Here is an 18,412-nt window from a genome sequence, read left to right as displayed (position 1 = left end):
GTTCCAGTGATCCGGACCGGGCTCCGCACAGGGCGATGTCTTGTAATACGATCTCATTGTAATTCTCATAAACAATTCTATCATAAAATATGTGAATGTTTGCCCCAGGACTCGTGGCAGAGAAGGACGCCAGGGCTGGCCAAGCTACCTGTTGGCCTAGTGCCCTCTGGGTTGCAGCTCTCCGTGCCCTGCACCCGCAACTCTGGGAGACTTGAACGTTCTGCAGCTTAGGGGAAATTTACACCACGGATGTGAAGTCAGGCTGGGGATGCCCCTGGCGCCGGCTCAAGGCCAGGCCAGGAGAGGGGCGTGAAGCTGGCTTACCAGCCAAAAGAGTTGTTTATGGAGTGGGAGGCTCATAAAAAATAATGGGCTGGATTTATTGTCCCCGCCTCGAGGGCCATTCCGGACCGCACAGGGTCAGGACAGGCCTCCTCCAGTAGCACCATAAATCTCTCCAGTAAGCAAGGGAGCTGTTTATTCTCCCGTCCACCTGGTCTGCAGCAGGCAGGGGAGCGAGGAGAACCTGCAACCCCACATGTCTTGCCTGGCGCCCTTGCCTGGCTGATCTTCTCCAAGGAGTGGCTGAAGGAGGCAGGTGCTGAGGCTGGGATGGGATTTGGTGGCATGGCCACGCCATCTCCCCTCTCCTTAAACAGGAAGTCCCTAGCCAAGTCCCAAGTCCCTTCCTGAGAGCAGGAAGTCCCAGCACTCAGTCGATAATGGAAAACCCTGGAACAGGACAGGGGATGTCTCTGGCCCTGCAGGAGCCGTGCTAGGGCCCCTCAGGTCAAGGCCTGGCTCAGATCCTGTAGGAGTCCCGTCCCAGGAGCCAACAGGAACCTGACAGCTAGGCACACTGATAGGATCCTATCAGTATGTGGCTGAGGCGGCTCAGGAGGGCCCGTGGGTCTCTGTCCATTGGCTTTTGTTTCTTTTGAGTTTGCAAGCGGATGGTGCAGGATAAAAAGAACTGGCTGTGGCATCAGAATCCAGTCCCTGATCCTGAAGTCCTGCTCCACGATGCAGCTCAGGGAAGCTCAGTTTTCCCTCCCATCATGGGGACATTAGTACTCATCCAAAGCACGTCACAGCGTGGCTGTGAACATCAGGCGACCCTGTATGGAAACCACAGCAAAGCTGCAGGAGGGTGGAGCTGGGCCTGCTGAGGACACCTGAGCTGTGGGGGGTGGAGCTGGGCCTGCTGAGGACACCTGAGCTGTGGAGGGGTGGAGCTGGGCCTGCTGAGGACACCTGGAGCCAGAGTGGAGCTGGCCTGCTGGAGGATAACTGAGCTGTGGGAGGGTGAGCCAGCCTGAGGACACCTGAGCTGTGGAGGGTGGAGCTGGGCCTGCTGAGGACACCTGAGCTGTGGAGGGTGGAGCTGGGCCTGCTGAGGACACCTGTGGGCTGAGACAGGTATAGGGGAAGGACAGTATCTAGTCAGCCTGCAGGCCACAGAGAAGCCAGAGTGGGAGAGGCAGAGTGGAAGACGGAGTCAAGAGGAGGCTCAAGGACCAGCCAGGAGGAGGCTGGTGGGAGGGCCCAGGACTAGAGTCTAGGGTGGGAAAGAGGGCTCAGGGCAAGGGTTTCAGATACAGGCTGCCCCAGACGCTGCTGGGGAGACTCACTAGGTCTCTGCTCTGGCTCAACCCCAGGAAACCTGCACCCTAAAACTCTCAAGTAACTCTCAAGGAGCCCCCAGCCAGTTCTGAGACGGCTGTGGACTTGGAGCAGGGGGCTCAGGCCCCAGAGGCAGGGTGGGCTTGGTCTCTGGCAGTGCTTCTGACAGTGGCCGACTCGGTGGGTATATGCTGTGTAGGGCCTCACCTCCAGCCACTTAGGGGTCTGAGTGCCAGCAGGAAAGAAACCTTTATTTTTAAGCCCACCACACAGGAAGCATGTGCTATGGTCTGAATGATTATGTCTCCTCCAAAATGATGCTGAAACTGAATCCCCATCACGGCAGTCCTCACTACACGGTGAATCTGCCAGAGTCTTGATCTTGCACTTCCCAGCCTCGAGAACTGTGAAAAGTAAACTTCTATCTTTATAAGTTACCCAGTCTCAGCTCTTTTGTTATAGAAGCAGGAATGAAGTAGGATGCAATCCTTTTTGCTGATTGACGGTGTGGGCAAGGGCGTGCTCTCCTGGGCTCCCACAGCCCCTGTCTGGCTTCTGTCACAGCCCTCCACGCACTGTCTGGTCGGGACCTGCCTCAGGTTGGACCCTTGTACAGCCTGTGAGTTCCGAAAGGACCTGCCCTGGCACAAAAAGGGGGCTTCCAAGTACTACCCGTGGGGGTGGAATGCAGGGGCCCAAGCACGTGGTCACTAAAGTGCGGTACAGATGGCAGAAGAGTCCTGATGTCCCCAATCCCCTAGGGAGATCTGAAACTCCACGAGTGTCCCAAGCTCCTAACCCCAATGAAGCCTTGAATCCTGAGCTTTTCCTCACTCAAGCCAGTCAAGTCCCTGCAATTGATCACAGTCCCAGGCTGGGCCAGGCCTGAGCCAGCCAGTCAGGAGGAGGAAGGTGGGCAGTGGCCCTCTGCACAAGGCTTTCCCGGACCCCTTGAATCTGATGCTGAGCAAGGCGCTGGGCAGGGTTCGGCGCTGTCTGCCTCTTTCAAAGTAGAGACCGGTGGACCCGGCCTTGAGCCCCAGGTCTCCCAGACCTCCAGGGTTCCGCACTACGAAGAGAACAAGGCCCCACCTTGTCCAGAGCCACCGAAGCTAAAATATTCCGCACCTATGTGACAGGGGTAACAGGCCTCGCTGAAGTGTAAACCTGGGACAGACAGAGGGCTCTGCCAAGAGTCAGCTCACCAAGCCTCTCACCTCCCCTCACCCATCCTCCTGCCCCTTCTCCATACCCATCCTTCTGTCTCTTCCCCTCACCCATCCTTCTGTCCCTTCCCTTCACTCATCCTTCTGTCCCTTCCCCTCACCCATCCTGCTGTCACCTTCCCCTCACCCATCCACCTGTCCCTTCCCCTCACCCATCTGCCTGTCCCTTCCCCTCACCCATCCTGCTGTCACCTTCCCCCTGCAGACATCCTCCTGCTACCTTCCCCCTGCTATGCTGTCACCTCCTCTCTCAGCCATGCTCCTGCCAACTTCCCCTATCAGCCCTCCTTCTGTCACCGTCCTTTCACACATCCCCACCACCTTCCTCCTCGGCCATCCTCCTGTCTCCTCCCTCCTTGGCTACCCTCCTGTCACCTCCCTCCTCGGCCACCCTCCTGTCACCTCCGCCTCAGCTACCCTCCTGTCACCTCCCTTGGCCACCCTCCTGTCACCTCCTCCTCAGCCATCCTGCCCTCTCCCCTTGCTGTCCCCATGTGGGTTCCAGACCCTGATGGCTTCCAGTGCTCTCTCTGGACCTGCTCCCTGCTTCACCTGTACAACTGAGGCAAGTGCGATCTTCCTAAAACGGGCTCGTTCTCCTTCTCCTCAGGGCCGACAGGGCACCCTTCACTCTCACAGCACAGTCCGAATTCCTGCTAGACAGGGTCCCGTCCCTCTGAGTTCCGCCAGCTTTGGGCCTGACTTCAGGCTCCTGGGCCCATTGTCTCCCACGGCTGGTGGGACGACGACTCCTCTGGTCAACTGGAATAAGCTGGAATCTTCAGTGTCAGAGGACCCCGGGCCATGGGGCGAGGACAGGCTGGCCTGACGGAGAGACCCAGGCAGCGGGAGCAGCTGGACGATTGACAGGGCGAAGGGTGTTGAGAAGGGCGCTGGGGACGGGAGAGGCACTGGCCCCGGGTCTCAGCTAGGTTGGAACTGAATCAAAAGCAACCACACAGGAATAGTGTCAGGCATAGGCCAGAGGCTCAAGCACCCTCCAGTGAGGCCCATGGAGTAAAACAGACAGACACCAGGACGGACATGAGCACCCATCCCACCAGGCGCTGTGGACCTGGGACAGCCACGGCATTGCCTGCAGTCAGATGGCACAGGATGGTGGATGGCATCTGAGGACTCTCTCTGCTCCAGACATCATTCCGGGAAAGTGAGGGAACAGGCCTGTGCCTCTCCCCAGGGTTTCTGGCTCCCTGTCTCCAGAGCCCTACTTGAAGTGGTGTTTTAAGGCCAGCTGCCTCCAATCCGTTGCTGTCCACCGAGCTCTGGGCCCAGATGACCCTGCCAGCCCCTTGCCCTCTCTTTCTACCAGAAACTCCTGCTGCTACCCAATCCCCCGCCTTAATCTTCCCAGCAGCATCCTGCCTATGTCACTCTGGCCCGTCTGTCTGCTGACCACCTACCTTCTCTCCATCAGCTGGCCACCACCTCAGAAGCCACCTGCTCTTGCAGGCTTCTTTTTTTTTTTTTTTGAGATGGAGTTTTACTCTGTTATCCAGGCTCGGGTGCAACGGCGCGATCTCAGCTCACTGCAACCTCTGCCTCCCGGGTTCAAGTAATTCTCCTGCCTCAGCCTCCCAAGTAGCTGGGATTAGAGGAGTGTGCCACATGCCTGGCTCATTTTCGTATTTTTTGTAGAGATGGGGTTTCTCCATGTTGGCCAGGCTGGTCTCAAACTCCTGACCTCAGGTGATCTGCCTACCTCGACTTCCCAAAGTTCTGGGATTGTAGGCATGAGCCACCACACTCGGCCTCTTGTGGGCTTCTCCAACCCCTTTCCATATCCACTGGCTCCAGCCCTAAGCTCAGCTTCCTCTGCCTTGAACAGCCCGCTGGCCAAGCCCCTGGCCCTGCTCCTTATCCAGCACGCCCTGCCCAGGCACATGTAGATTTGGGGACCACAGGCTGACCAGCATATTGGGCAGGCAGGTCCCTCTTCTCCTTAAAACCCAATTTCCACACTTGAAAAAAGAAGGGGGAAGCCATGGGATGGTTGTGATTCCTTTAAACACTGAGAGACAGCTGTGGGAGAGGGTCATGATTTGAACCCAGACCACCCGGGTTCCAGTCCTGCCACCGCTGGACACACCGTTTGCCTCTGTGAGCTTCTGGCCCACATCTGCAACATGGGAGCGGCTAGTACTCAGCTCACAGCGTTCGAGGAATTACAACGGATATTATACCCACCCGAGGGTTCAAGGGATTAAATGAAGCAGTATTAGGGTGACCCAATGTCTTGCTTTGCCTGGGACAGTCCCAGTTGATACCCACAGCCCTGGCATAATTAATAGTAGTATCTCTTTTCATTCTCACAAGTGTACTGCTTTGGATATTATTCAATGATAACTAAATGCGAATTATTGACTGTGGTGGTCGTGATGTGGATCCACATGTCATAAACGGCGTGGAGCCACACTCACACACTGTACCCACATCCCACTACTGGTTTGGATATTAAACTCTAGTGATGTAAGATGTCACCATTGGGGGAAATTGGGTGAAGGGTATCTGAGACCGCTCTTCACTATTTTTGCAGTTTCTTATGAATCTATAATTATTTCAAAATAAAAAGTTCTAAAAATCCTATTGTTTTGACTCTAGTTATTGTTAGGTATCTGCGCTTGCAAGCTTACAGATAAAATGAACAGATCCCCCAAATGCTTCATGGATGGGTTTTATAAGCAAAATAACTAAGTTCAATTGAACCAGAGGTCATCCAGCAAATACTCGGAAATGAGTGACAATGGTTCCCACGAGGCTGGCAGCTGCTCTAAAGCTCACGTATTTTATCAGCAAGCCCGAGCCCACGGGCTCTTACCTGGTCTGTGTATGGAAACATACGGCCGTGATCTTCAGAGCAACACCCACGGCAACACAGTGGTACTTGACAGTTAATAGCCGTGTCAAAAAAAAAGCGTTTACTTTTAGGCCAGAGGTCTGGGGACATTCAGTGTGGGGATAAACATTAGCAACCGTTTTCTGTCTGCGTAACTGAGTTCATAACAAGAATCCTGAACTGTAGGAAAAAAGAGGCCAAGCCAACTCAGGCTGTTCCTGTGAAGGCAGAAGGGAAGTGCGTGCCACACTGCAGGAAATTTCTACCACAAGATGGCTTTTGAACTCTCGGTGCTTAAAGAGGCATACTCGGTGCCTGGAGCTGCAGGTGGTGCCAGCTGTGAAGGCATCTCTGCTGAACCTCAGGCCCTGCCTGAGTCTCACCATACCTGGGCCGACAACTGAGAGGGGTCCTAGAACCTTCTCCATTGCTGCTGCCTTCGCTATCAGGCAGGCAGGAGCCCAGGCTCTCGGGCCAGACTGGCAGACCTCCAATCCCCCGAAGCCATTGGCTGTCTTGCAGTTCCCTAACCTCTCAGTGCCTCAGTTTCTTGATCTGGAAAATGGGGTACTGTAAAGATGCAATGAATGAAAATGCATGGAAAGTGCCTGGTAGCGGGACCTAGCATGCACAAGCATGCACTGGATGCGGCTCTTGCTATCATCATCATCATCATCATCATCATCATCATCATCATCACATTATACACAAAGGGACTGATTCCGGATGCCAGGCTTTCCTACTGCTGGCCCCCACCTCTGACTCTGGCTGGGACCACCATCACTCTTGATGCCAAGTCTTGAGCTTTGTGAACAGTGGGCTCGAGTCCCACAAGGAATGCCTGTGGAGGGAGGGCAATGCGGTTTCCTACACGTATTTATACATGTGTTTAAACAAACTCCAAACTTTAACCGGAAGGTGAACTCATGCAGTCCTTGCGGGGAGAACCTCAGGCTGCCCCACGGCCTGTTCCACTGCATAAAACCCCAGCAGAGCAGCTGCACGGCAGGCTCTCTGTGCACGTGGCCTCATTTCTCCCAAACAGGGGCCCTCATCGATAGAGGACCCCTACTGACCGGCCCCCTGCCCAGCCCAACCACAAGGTCCACCAGTCCACACTGACCAATATCTAACAGCACGACCCGAGGGCGCTGTGAGCTCACTGCTGTTCTGATGCTCCTCAATGCCCACACTGAACTGTTCGCCACCCTGCCTTGTTCCCCGTCCCATCCTGGCTCTGCCCATTCCCACCTCCCTGTCTTCCTTCCTCCCTCTGTCCTTTCCAAAGGCCCAAGTTGGCAGTGGGACTCAGAGATGTGGGGACCATAGTCCCTGCCCACAGGGAGCTCCCAAGCTGCAGGGACACAGGCACCATGAGGCAGAAAACCACTTTCTGGAGCTTGTTGCCAGCAACAGCAGGGGGCGGGGGACAGAGGTGGTCACTGGGGCACAGAAGAGCCAGAGTCCAACAGTGTTCCCTGAGGGCTTAGCTCAGAATGGGCTGTCCCGTGGGCAGCGCGCTCTCACTGGGGACTAAGTGTGGAAGCCGTCAGTAGACAGGGCAGGGTGAGGAGCAGGGCCCTGGTGCTCCCTCTGTGTTGTGACTCCTGATTACCTGTGCCCAGCGGGGACACCACTCAGACCTCTGCAGGAAGGATGGGTGGCTGGGCACTCTGGAGGGCAGCCCTGAGGCTGAATAGGTGCAGGACCACCAGCTCGCTAGTTCCTCAAGGACAAAGCTGGCCTCTTGATCCTCTCCCTCCCCCTCCGCTGAATGCGCAGGCTCCTGTGCAGCACCTGGCACATGTCAGCAGAGCCTTGTTCCAAGAGCTCCCAGGTCCTGACTCTGCGGCTGGCTTGCTGTGGGGCCCTGGGCCAGGCCCTGCCCTGTCAGGGCCTCAGTTCCCTCATCTGTCACAAATCACATGAGTAAGAGCCCGTGTTTATTGAAAATGTCTTTTCAATACCTTTTTAACCCTACGAAGCAGGTATTATGACTACCTCCATTTTACAGGTGAGGCACAAAGAAGTTAGGTGACTTGCTCAAGGTCACGAGATGGTCCGTGGAGGAGCTGGGGTTATACAGCCTAGGCCTCTGGGCCTGAAGCCCTGCTGTGAGCCTGGGCTGTTTCCTACAACGATGGAGACAATGTGACATTTCCTCTCACTCTGGTGCCTTCCACCAAGGCTGAGGCCAGCCCACAGGGGGCGTCTGATGAGGCTTCAGAGCAGAGCCGAGCAGGACAGTCTCCTGCACGGAGGGCCAGGGGCATCTCAGACCCAAAGCTCCCGGCAGCCAGTGCGGCCCAGTGTCAGAGCTAGACCCTCGGAATGGCGATATTTCACCAGGTGGAGAAGGAGACCACGTCATGAATGTCTCTGCTGCTCAGATGAGGAAACCAAACCCACAGAATCCCCAGAGCATTTCCCCTCAGCACATGACTCTACAGGAACTCTTAGGACCTCTACTTAGCATGTGATCCCCTTTCCACGCCGAACGCTTCCCAGGGGACCATGCCTCGGATCCTAGGGGCCAGTAGAGCACCCAGCACATGTATGAATGAATGAATGAATGAACGAATGAGCAGGTAAATACAAGTGACCTGAGCTCATGTAGCTAGCAGGACTGAGACCTTCCAGAGCCCTTTCTACTCCCAGCTCGATTCTGGTCAGATTGAAATAAAGAATTCTACACTGAGAGAAAAGGAGAAAGTTCCTCCAGGAGGCCACATCTTCCTGTGGCATCAATTTGTCACAAGTTAGAGACAAGAAGAGCAGTGTGGGAGAGGGAGAGAGCCTGAAGACGCTGCCTTCTAGATACACGAGGCACAAGGGTGTGATGGGGCAGCGGGCGGGCCCCTGGGGCTGTGGCCAGAGGAGGGATTGTCAGTGCTTATTGGGCTAGGGCTGAGTGGGAGGTAGGGGGTCCTATCATGGGACCAGAACCTGAGCTGGGAAGTGCTGAGTAGAGGGAAACTGGCCAGATCCCAACATCTCTGACTCCCTCCCACCCAGTGTAGGCACAGAGGAGCAGCCTGTGTGTGCCCCTCCAAATCACGCCTGTGTTCTAAAGACCTGAAGAAGCTGCCTGCATCAGTCACTAATCCTAGGACAGGTGCTGCCCTTGATTGACCAGAGCATTTTCCTGCAAATGGGGAAAATTTGAAAGCTAGGCCCATTTTATGGCTGAAAAGGCCCAAAGAGGCAAGAGTAATTGTGCAGAGGCCACATGGAGAGCTGGAGCTGAGAACCCAATCCTCCCAAGCCTAACCTGGGTCGCAGCCACTCCATGGGCCGGGGTGTGCTCTGGCACCTAGGAAGCGGGGCCACTCAGAAGGGCTGAGCCCTGTGTTTCTCAGCCAGGAGTCTGGACTGACCTGGGCCAACTCCTCTCACGCATCTGGTTCCATCTAATCAAAACCAGCCTGTGTGCTTTTCTCCCTGCTCGGGGGTAGGCCCCAAAGAGCTGGACAGGCATGAGGAAGAGTCAGGTGATAGGAGGAATCTAATTTGCCAAATGGCTCTGGCTCCATCAGCCCTCCCAAGGGCTATGGGAATCAGAGGTCACTTGTGTGCAAAACAAGCTCAGGCTTAGCTCCTCTGACATGCTCTAATTTTGAGCTATAACAATCATTATTGCAGTTGACACTAATGGTGGGAAATTGTCACAACAGACTGAGGCTCAGAGAGGTAGACAACCTGCCCCGTCCTCAGGTCCCTGTCTCCCCCACGGGCATTCACGGGCAGCTGGCCACCGTGCTGTGTGCTGGCTCTGCCCTCTTCAGGATTTCCACACAGCCATGGAAACCCATTGGAATGCTGCAGCTTGTCATTGGACAGCAATCTGATAAGTTATCTGTTGTTTTTTAGATTGATTTCATTGCCCAGATTAAAAAATCAGGAGAGGCCACACAAAAATCCTAAGGAGAGAAGGCACTTCCTTGACCAACAAGCTGGTTAATGCAGATTGGGACTGAGGCCCCCAAATCCATATTCTGGTTAAACCTGGATTCCTGGCTTCCTTAAAAATCAGGATCTGGCCGCCTGGGGCATCTGGGTGGCGTGAGCCACGTGTGCCCAGGGTCCCATCCAACACTAGCCCCTGCACAATCTATGTCATGCCAGCCCCTGGAAGTGTCGGCGTTCCCCCAGATGGCCTCCCCTCTCCCCTGAGCATCACTTCCTACCTCTGCTCAACCAGCTTTCCCACAGCTACCTCTGCCCAAAATCCAAACTCTTGCCACGGCCCACCAGGCCCCATGTTGTCCAGCCCCCACCTTCCCGCCTTGGGCTCCTCCCGCTTCGCGCACTCTGCTCCTTCATCCTACCCTTTGTTCTGCTTTTCATGTGCCCATTCCCACCCCAGGGTCTTTGCACATGCCCAGCCTGGAACATTCCCCACAGTCTTCCCATCTCGCTTTCTCATCAGCTCCAGCACCGTCTGCTGTACCACCCGTGTCTTTCCTCTTGTGCCGCATCACCTCCCGAGGAGCGAGCCCCACTGCTGGTGTGCCTGGCTCGGATCCTGGCTCTGCCTCTTCCCTAACTTCACTGGGCTTTGGCTTCCTCAGCGTCACAACCCAGCATCCCCGGGCAGTGGCAAAGGTGGAGTGAGCTGGTCTCTGGGCAGTGCTCAGGCCCGTGCCTGGCTCAGCACAGGCAGCTCCTGCCGTCACTGCTCCCACATCATCCCCTTCCCAACCCCAGTCCTGTGGGGGACGCTAAGGTTTGTAACCTCCTCAGCGCAGCAGATGCTTACAGGCCAAACCTATAACTAACAGGCTGTGGCTGCAGGTGTGACATGCCCACTGCACACCCTCCTTTCAACCAGGGGCCTCAGCTCCACTTGGAGCCCTGCTGGGGAGAAAGCCGGAACAGAGCACACACAGCCTGGCTGAAAAGGAGGCTCACACCACCCTGGCCTGGGACCCTACAGCCTGCTCAGAGCAGTCACTCTGTGAACTCCCCTCCCCGGATGAAAGCAGAGGCCCCTCCCCGCACTTGCTCACTCTGTCCCTATAAATCTGCTTCTTATACAACCTGTTGGGCTCAGAGTCCTGGTTTATAGGGTTTTCCTCCATCATGGGCAGCTTGGCCCCACAGCCCACAACTGGGAGGTCTTACAAGGCGCAAAACAAACTCCTGATGCCCGGGAGCCACCTGGGTGGAGTGTGGACAATGTGACAGCAGCAAGTGCCAGGAGCCATGGAGCTCGGGCTTTCTGTTCTTCCGGGGACACCACAGAGCCATGATTAGCAGGCCCGTCCTGTCTTTGAGGCAATGAACACTAAGAATCCTAAGGAGCCTGTTTGAGTATTTCCACTTTATTATCCTGAGTACTTTTTAGATGTTTTTGCTTTCACTTTCTCAGGAACTGTTTTCTAATGGAACTCCAGCCTAGGCTGGCAGAGTTGCACCTCACAGCCTCCTGCCTGCCCACGGGAGGCTGGAACCTCGTCCCAGGGTCCTGCTCCATCTCCGAACTGCCGGGTAACACCACGTCCCCAGTTTGCGGGCGAGGAAGCTGGGGAGCAGTCAGTAGAGCTGCCCATGGGAGGGCTTCCAGCGTGGGAGGGGAGGAGCTGGATTTACACAGGGTCTGGCTGGCCTGGAGCCCAGTGCGTGCCCTTTGGTTCCCCATCTCTCAGCGTGAGCCCCTCTCCGAGCCTTCTGCAGGTGCTGTGTCCTAGAGAGGCGCGCCCTTCCCAGGAACGCCCCCGGGGCCCGCCAGCCTCCAGCGCCTCCTCCTTGTTAAGGGTCAGCAACGGGGGCGTGCTCGAGCTGAGGCAGTCCTGGCCTTCTTCCTTGCATCTATTTCCTTGACAGCTCACGACAGCCAGGCCCTGGGAGCCTTGGCTCCTGCCTCTGCCCTCACAGCACACTCTGCTTTGGCACACAGCCCTGCCTCAAGATGCCTGACCTTGCATTATCTGAAGCAAGAGACGTGCCTCAGGAAATGCTGTTCTCTGCCTGGAAGTCCCTCTCCTCCAAGCACATGTGTCCTGGCTTTCTGGCCAGCTCTGCCGCCACCTCATAGCCCCACTGCCCTGAGCCCAAACTCCAGGATCTGACCACTGATGCCCTAACACCAAGTCCCTTCGCCTGCTGGGCTTGGCTGGCAGCCAGGCTCCACTTCAGCCTGGGTCTGCCACCTAGTGCTCCAGCTGGTGGGGTGTCTTCCTGGGGCCCTCTGCATCTCCCCAGGCTGGCCTGCTACCCTGCCTGGCCTCCAAACAGCAGGCTCCCGACCACAAGGACCCTCTCCTGGCGGAAAACCCAATGAACAGGCAGCAGGGAGTCACTGGTGCTGCCAGGCTCATGGAGACAGAGAAGTTGGCACACAGCCTGGGTAGCCTCAAGCCCCTTTTGGAGAAGGAGCCCATGGAGAATGCTGCCCCACTCTTCCCGGCCACAGACAGCCCCCAACCCAGAAAGGAAAACAGCTCCTCTGGTCCCATGTGCCACTTGCGGCCCCACATATAAACACGAGAAACACCCGCAGCCCTAGTGTAGCAGGCAGAGGGAAGGAGCTGGAAGGAGGCCCGTGCAGAACCAATACCAGACGTGCAAAACAGTCATTCAGACTACCAGCAAAATTCCCTGCCTTGACCTTGAGGGCCCCAGAATTGAGATGTGGAGAACGAGACTCTGGGGGCTGCCCATCCTGGGGGGGGACATGCCTGGTCAGCACAGGCCGTACTCACCATTGGAGCGGTGGATGCAGGTGTGCTGGTTGTCACTAAGGAAGAAGCCACTGTGGCACTGACACTCGTAGCTGCCCATGGCGTTGACGCAGATCTGCTGGCAGCCACCATTATTGTCCTGACACTCGTCCACATCTGTGAGAAGAGGAAGAGAATGGGAACAGAAATCACACCTAAGTTGGAAGCAGGGCACGATGGGCTGGCGGGACAGGGATGCAGTGAATTTCCTCACATGGCCCTGAAGGGAGAGACTCCAGAGAGGGCCTCCCTGGTGCTGTATGATGGTGATACTGTACAGTGGCCTCCACGGCCCTGCACCATGGTGGCACTCTCCAGTGGGCCTCCACCAGCCCTGCATCACAGTGGTACTCTACAGTGGGCCTCCGCTGTGCTATGCTATAGTGGTACAGTGGGACTCCATGGGGATGCACCATGATGGTACTCTACAGTGGGCCTCCGTCACACTGTGCTACAGTGGTACGGTGGCCTCCGTCGGGCTGTGCTGCAGTGGTACAGTGGGCCTCCGTTGGGCTGTGCTGCAGTGGTACGGTGGGTCTCCGTCGGGCTGTGCTGCAGTGGTACGGTGGGTCTCTGTCGGGCTGTGCTATAGTGATATGGGGGTCTCTGTCGGGCTGTGCTGCAGTGGTACGAGGGCCTCCATCACGCTGTGCTGCAGTGGTACGGTGGATCTCCATTGGGCTGTGCTACAGTGGTACGGTGGGTCTCCGTCGGGCTGTGCTACAGTGGTACGGTGGCCTCTGTCGGGCTGTGCTACAGTGGTATGGGGGTCTCTGTCACGCTGTGCTGCAGTGGTATGGTGGTCTCCGTCGGGCTGTGCTGCCGTGGTACGGGGGTCTCTGTCACGCTGTGCTGCAGTGTTATGGTGGCCTCCGTCGGGCTGTGCTGCAGTGGTACGGGGGTCTCTGTCACGCTGTGCTGCAGTGTTATGGTGGCCTCCGTCAGGCTGTGCTGCAGTGGTATGGGGGTCTCTGTCACGCTGTGATGCAGTGGTACACAGCGGGACTCCATGGTGATGCCACACAGTGGTACTCCCAAGAGTGACTCACAGAAAGAGTTCAACGGCTATGATGCTAACTCACTCCAACTCAACAGTGCTCTCTGAGTGCCCAGCACCGTTCTAAGCATCTTACCTGTATTAATTCCTTTAATTCTCACAGCAACCCTGTAAGTCAGATCCAGGTACCAGCCCATTTTATAGATGAGGAAACTTAGGTGCGGAGAGGCAAAGTCACTTGTCTAAAGTCCTACATATGGTAAGTGGCAGAGGCAGGATTCAAACCTGGTGGTCCGACCCTGAAATCTTGGCTTGCAGTGACGTCGCCAGACCCCTCCCCTCGCAGGAAGACAGAGCAGCCTGCAGCAGCTGTCCCCAATACATGGAGCTTTGCCAACTGCACCCCACGAGCCCCTGTCTCCTGACCCTGCTCAGGTTTACCACCAGCAGCACAATACGGTAACAGGCTGGAGCACAGGGCAATACCCCAAGGCTCTGTGCCCTGCAACCGATTTCAAAAGCCCTGAGAATGAGGAGGTTTTTATGAAGAAAAGGCCCTGACCTCCGGCTGCCAAGGCGGCTGCAGAAGGCTGCCAGGTGGTCTCCCCACTCTTGGGGAGAGACAGACCTCAGGGCCGACACTCATTTCTGACCAGAGGCCGCTGGCACAAAGGGTGCTATTGGCTGAAAAGAGTCTTTATGGAGTTCTGGTCTTGAAGAGAACAGCATGTTTCAATTACCAGAGTCATAACCCCCCCTCTGTCAGTTTGTTTAATGAAAGAAGGGCTTCTTAAACCTTAATGTTCCATGTCTGTATTGTCATTTTAATAGGCAAATATATAAAACCACAAAGGCAGCGTGAGCTACTGGCTGCTTCTAGCCAATCCCCGGCCCCCGACACACACACAACACACACACACACACACACACACACACACTTGGTGTTGAGCCTTTGATACTCTTCTTTCTAACACAGACATCTTTTACTATTGGAACCAAGAGGATGTGAAAACGTAGAGTCGGTGACCTGCACTGAACTGGGACAGGACTCAGCTGCGGAGTGATGTGAGCTGGGTCCTATTTAGACTCACGGACAACAGACCACTTTACCACCTAAGACACCACGCGGCTGCCTTTGAGGCCGACAGCGAGGCCATTATTCTTTGGCAAGCTCAAATGTCAGCCGTGTGGGCAGCCAGAGGAGGCAGGCAGAGCTCTGAACTTTAAAAGCCACCAGCAGTTACAGCTAAAATGGGAGAGGTGGCCCTCGCTGAGAGGAGCCAGGTGATCGCAACATGACCCGACAGTCTGCCTGGGGAAGCCTAGCGGGGAGGGAGAGGGACTATTCTCAGCACCTTTCTCCATTCAACAAAGCCTTGCTTAGGACCCCCCGGGGCCCAAGGCCAATGCCACCTTTGCTGGGGGCAGCCCCTAGGTGTGGTGAGTGGTCGCCTCCCTCCCCTCCACACCTCAGCCATGTCTGCCCCTGGGGTCTGTCTCCAGCCTGCACTGGACCATGAAAAGCACCAAGCCAGGCCCCATGTCCCACTCATCCTGTTAACAACACACAGCAAACATCCGTGAGTGTTGATTATGTGTCAGGAGCAGGCCCACGCGATCCTCACAGCTACCTGTGTGATAGGTCGTGTTACTGACCCCATTTTACAGATGAGGACACGGAGGCTCTGGGAGCTGAAGTAGCTTGAGTACAGTGACCCAGCCCTAGGGTCTAGCTGCAGAACACGTGCCTCTGGCCCCGGGCTAAGCTGGCCGCGTCAGCAAGTGTGCTCAGACTAATGCTGCAAAGAGCTGGCCGCTCCTCACACGAGCTGGAGTCCCTGTCAACTTGGGCACATGCACGTCAGCCCCAGAGGCAGCTTGCCGCGAGGAGCACTGGGAAGGGCCCAGCATTCCTGGGGTTAGTCCCATCTCTGGACCAATAAGACCCTGCAGAGAACTGTGCTGGCATACACTTAACCATGAGACCTGGATGTGGGCAGCTATCCCTGGGACTCAGTCCAGATCCCTCTCGTGTCACAGTTGTTACGTTTCTTCTCATGGTTCTCAGATTCCTTGCTCTGTACCTTGGCTTCCCTAGCTCCACTAAAAGTCCAGCTGTAAAGCAAACCAAACAGATACAGACCCTCAAATGCTGAGTTCCTGGTGCAGAAATGCTACCTCATCCCTGTCACAAGTAAGCTCCCTGGTGCCACCCATCTGCAGCCGTCTGGCCTGGTCGCTCCTCACCTCACTGAAAGCTTGAAGCAAAGGGCGGTTGACGTAAGGCATCTACAAACCCTCAGTGACCTGGCAGGGCGGCTGGGCCTTGGGACAGGGCTGTTTACTCTGCTAGGGAACAATGACTCGCCAGTGCTGATGAATAATGGGAAACAAATCCGGGGCCATGTAAACATGTCTTGTCCCCACTCCCAAGTGATAAAGCCCTGAGATGAAGCAGACGGGAAGAGGGGGCTGCCCCCTGCACCCTTTTCCCACTGTGGTCCAAACAGGCCTCACCCCTGGCCCCCGAGGAGGGGAGGAAATCACAGCTGCCAAATCTCTTGGATGGCCTGAGGCCATGAGCAGCATCTCTAGGGAAGGGCCTGAGGCCCCACGCACGGCTCTTGTACCCCGTGTCTCCAGCACTCCCAGTGGGCCCCACACTGAGGTCTGAAGAGCGTCCAAGCACAGCAGCTGGGTCTGTGAGATGCCGCCCACAAGCCCAGGACAGACTGGGCTCACCTGGAGGCCCTGGCCAGGCCTGGCAGGGCACTCTGAGAAACAGTCCTTTGGCCCTTTCCAAGGGGTGCTGTGAGCCCAGCACACCCCGCCCCATGGTCCCCCAGCATTCGGCACACTCTGTTATGAGAGGTGCCCTCATGGCGAGAGGGGAACCCATGCCTGGGAGTCAGGCTCCCTGAGTTCTGCCCCTGTCTTGCCCTGTGGCCTGTGGGCGATGTCCAGGCCTCATGCCTGGGAAGGGCTCCCAGAGCTTGAGGGATTGCAGACCATGTTCTCTGGGAAGTGCTCCTGGAATGCCTGTGGTGTGTGCAGCCCTCCTCCTTCTCTGCCCCATGGAACTGACTGTCAGTGCACGGATGGGTCCTGTGTGGCTGGCCCCGAGTGAGAATCCCACCCCACCCCCAAGCCCGCACACAGACGTGACCATTGAGGCTGGGCGGGGTTGCCAACCTCACTACCGCAGCGAGGCCCCTGCTCAGGCACTATCTTAATAAATCCACACAATAGCTCTACGCCGGGCGCATTATTCTTATTATTCCAGATTCTCAGGTGAGAAAACTGAGGCCTGGAGAGGGGGAGAGATTTTCTCAAAGCTCTAAAAGAGGCAGAAGGAGAACTGGAAGCCCCATGAGTCCAAAGCCCTCCCTCTCCTCCTCTTGAGGAGCCTTCAAGCCCGATGACAGTAGTGAGACGAAGGTACCCAGGTTTTGATGCTTACAAACCTCCCTGGCCCCTCCACACCCACCTCTCCAAAACCTGGTGCTTAGCCTCCTCCTCTGTGTAGTCTTTCTGGTGTCCAGCATAATTCACTCCACCCCAGCTTCCAGGCCAGGCCTGCCTTCCTTCACTACTTCCTTCCTCTGCCCTGGACCAGAGAGGGCTTGGCTGTCCTGTCCCTGCCCTGGGGTGAGGACAGATCTGAGCCTCCTTTATATCCTTGCTCCTAGCAGCGGGTCAGGCCAAGAGTGAGTGCCCAAGTGACAGGAGGGTAAATGGGATGGCACAGTTTGTGCTTGCACACACCAGTGCCAGGGAGCACATTACTGCCAAGGGACCAGTCCCGGGGGGCAGAGTGCTGTCCTCATTCCCACTGGGCATGACGGGGGCTTCAGCTGTGAGTGGGCTCTCGCAGCCTGCCCACTTCTTCAGCCATGCTCTAGGAATCTCCTGCAGCTGCTCTCTGAACACACCCCACCCAGGCGCCTCTGCCCGAGTGTGCATGCCACCTTCCTTCTGGAACTGCCTCCCCTCCTTGTCCAGACTGAAGTTTTTCTTGCCTTCTGAATCTACCTGAAATGTCTCTGTTCCTTCACTCACTCCATGGACACCAAGCACCTATTCTGTGCCACACTACCCGTGAGCTGCCAGGGACACCCAGCTCTGGGCCAGAGCACACAGATGGGAGGCTTCCTGGAAGAGAAGTACGAGCTGCTTTGAGAAGAGCAGAGAGATGTGACCTGAGTCCGGGGATCCTGGAGGAGGCGGAGGTATTCTGAAAGCAAAGGCTGTGGAAGGGGCAGGGCAGGGCCCAGATGGGGAAGGGCTTGCAGCCTCTAACAGAAGAAGAGTTCTGGAAGCAACCAGGGAAAGGTGGCTGACTGGGTCCTGGATGCTGGGCTAAGAGGAACAGCAGAGCCAGGCTGTGGGCATGGAGAGTGAGCAAGGCTGCTCTGTGGCCTGCACCCTGCCCTGGAGAGACCCCACACAGCGCTCAAAAACTCCAGCCCTGTCCGGGTCCCCACATCAGTCCAACTAGCAGGGGGACAGTCCCTGCAGAAAACATTTGTGCAGCCTGACACGCAGAGTGTCCCAAACCACTGAGGCCTTGGGCCAGGGCTGAGCCTGCGTGTAGTGAAGCCCCGGAGTGGGCCTATTTCCAACCCGGGGTCCAGAATCCCTGGGCGGCTCCAGGAGGGGTAGGGGGAGCGTCCTGCCTCTGAATCCTGCTGGCAGCTCATGGTCCTTCATCTATATTTATGACCACAGCTGAATGTTCCCAGAAGGCACAGAGCTCCTCGGCACAGCACAGGGACTTAGCTACAAAGCGGAGAGGAGGTCCCCTGGGCTCTGGGGCAGACTCTAGGAGGCTCTTTTCAGGAAATCCTTTCAACTGGTGAGAGACCGAGGAGGTAGAGTGGAGAGCGGGCCCTTGATGCCCAGCTCTGGGAGGAGCCTTTCACGGCTGTCTGGACCGGCCTGGTTCAGGCTGGAAGGCACTGGTCCACAGCCTCCTATGATGTACAACTGT

General features: G+C 56.4%; 1 protein-coding gene across 2 annotated transcripts in view; it reads right to left on the bottom strand.

Moving 5' to 3' along the window:
- Nucleotides 1–18,412, bottom strand: part of SCUBE1 (signal peptide, CUB domain and EGF like domain containing 1) — a 141,740-nt gene that overhangs the window by 75,806 nt on the left and 47,522 nt on the right. For both annotated transcript variants that reach the window (XM_021921650.2, XM_021921651.2), the window contains exon 4: nt 12,408–12,542. In XM_021921650.2, coding sequence (XP_021777342.2) covers nt 12,408–12,542 — 135 coding nt within the window. The remainder of the gene's footprint in view (nt 1–12,407; nt 12,543–18,412) is intronic.

Source organism: Papio anubis, chromosome 16 (assembly GCF_008728515.1).
Source record: "Papio anubis isolate 15944 chromosome 16, Panubis1.0, whole genome shotgun sequence".
NCBI lineage: Eukaryota > Metazoa > Chordata > Mammalia > Primates > Cercopithecidae > Papio > Papio anubis.
Note: the sequence above shows the minus strand (reverse complement) of the source record. Positions and strands in the feature narration are given on the sequence as shown.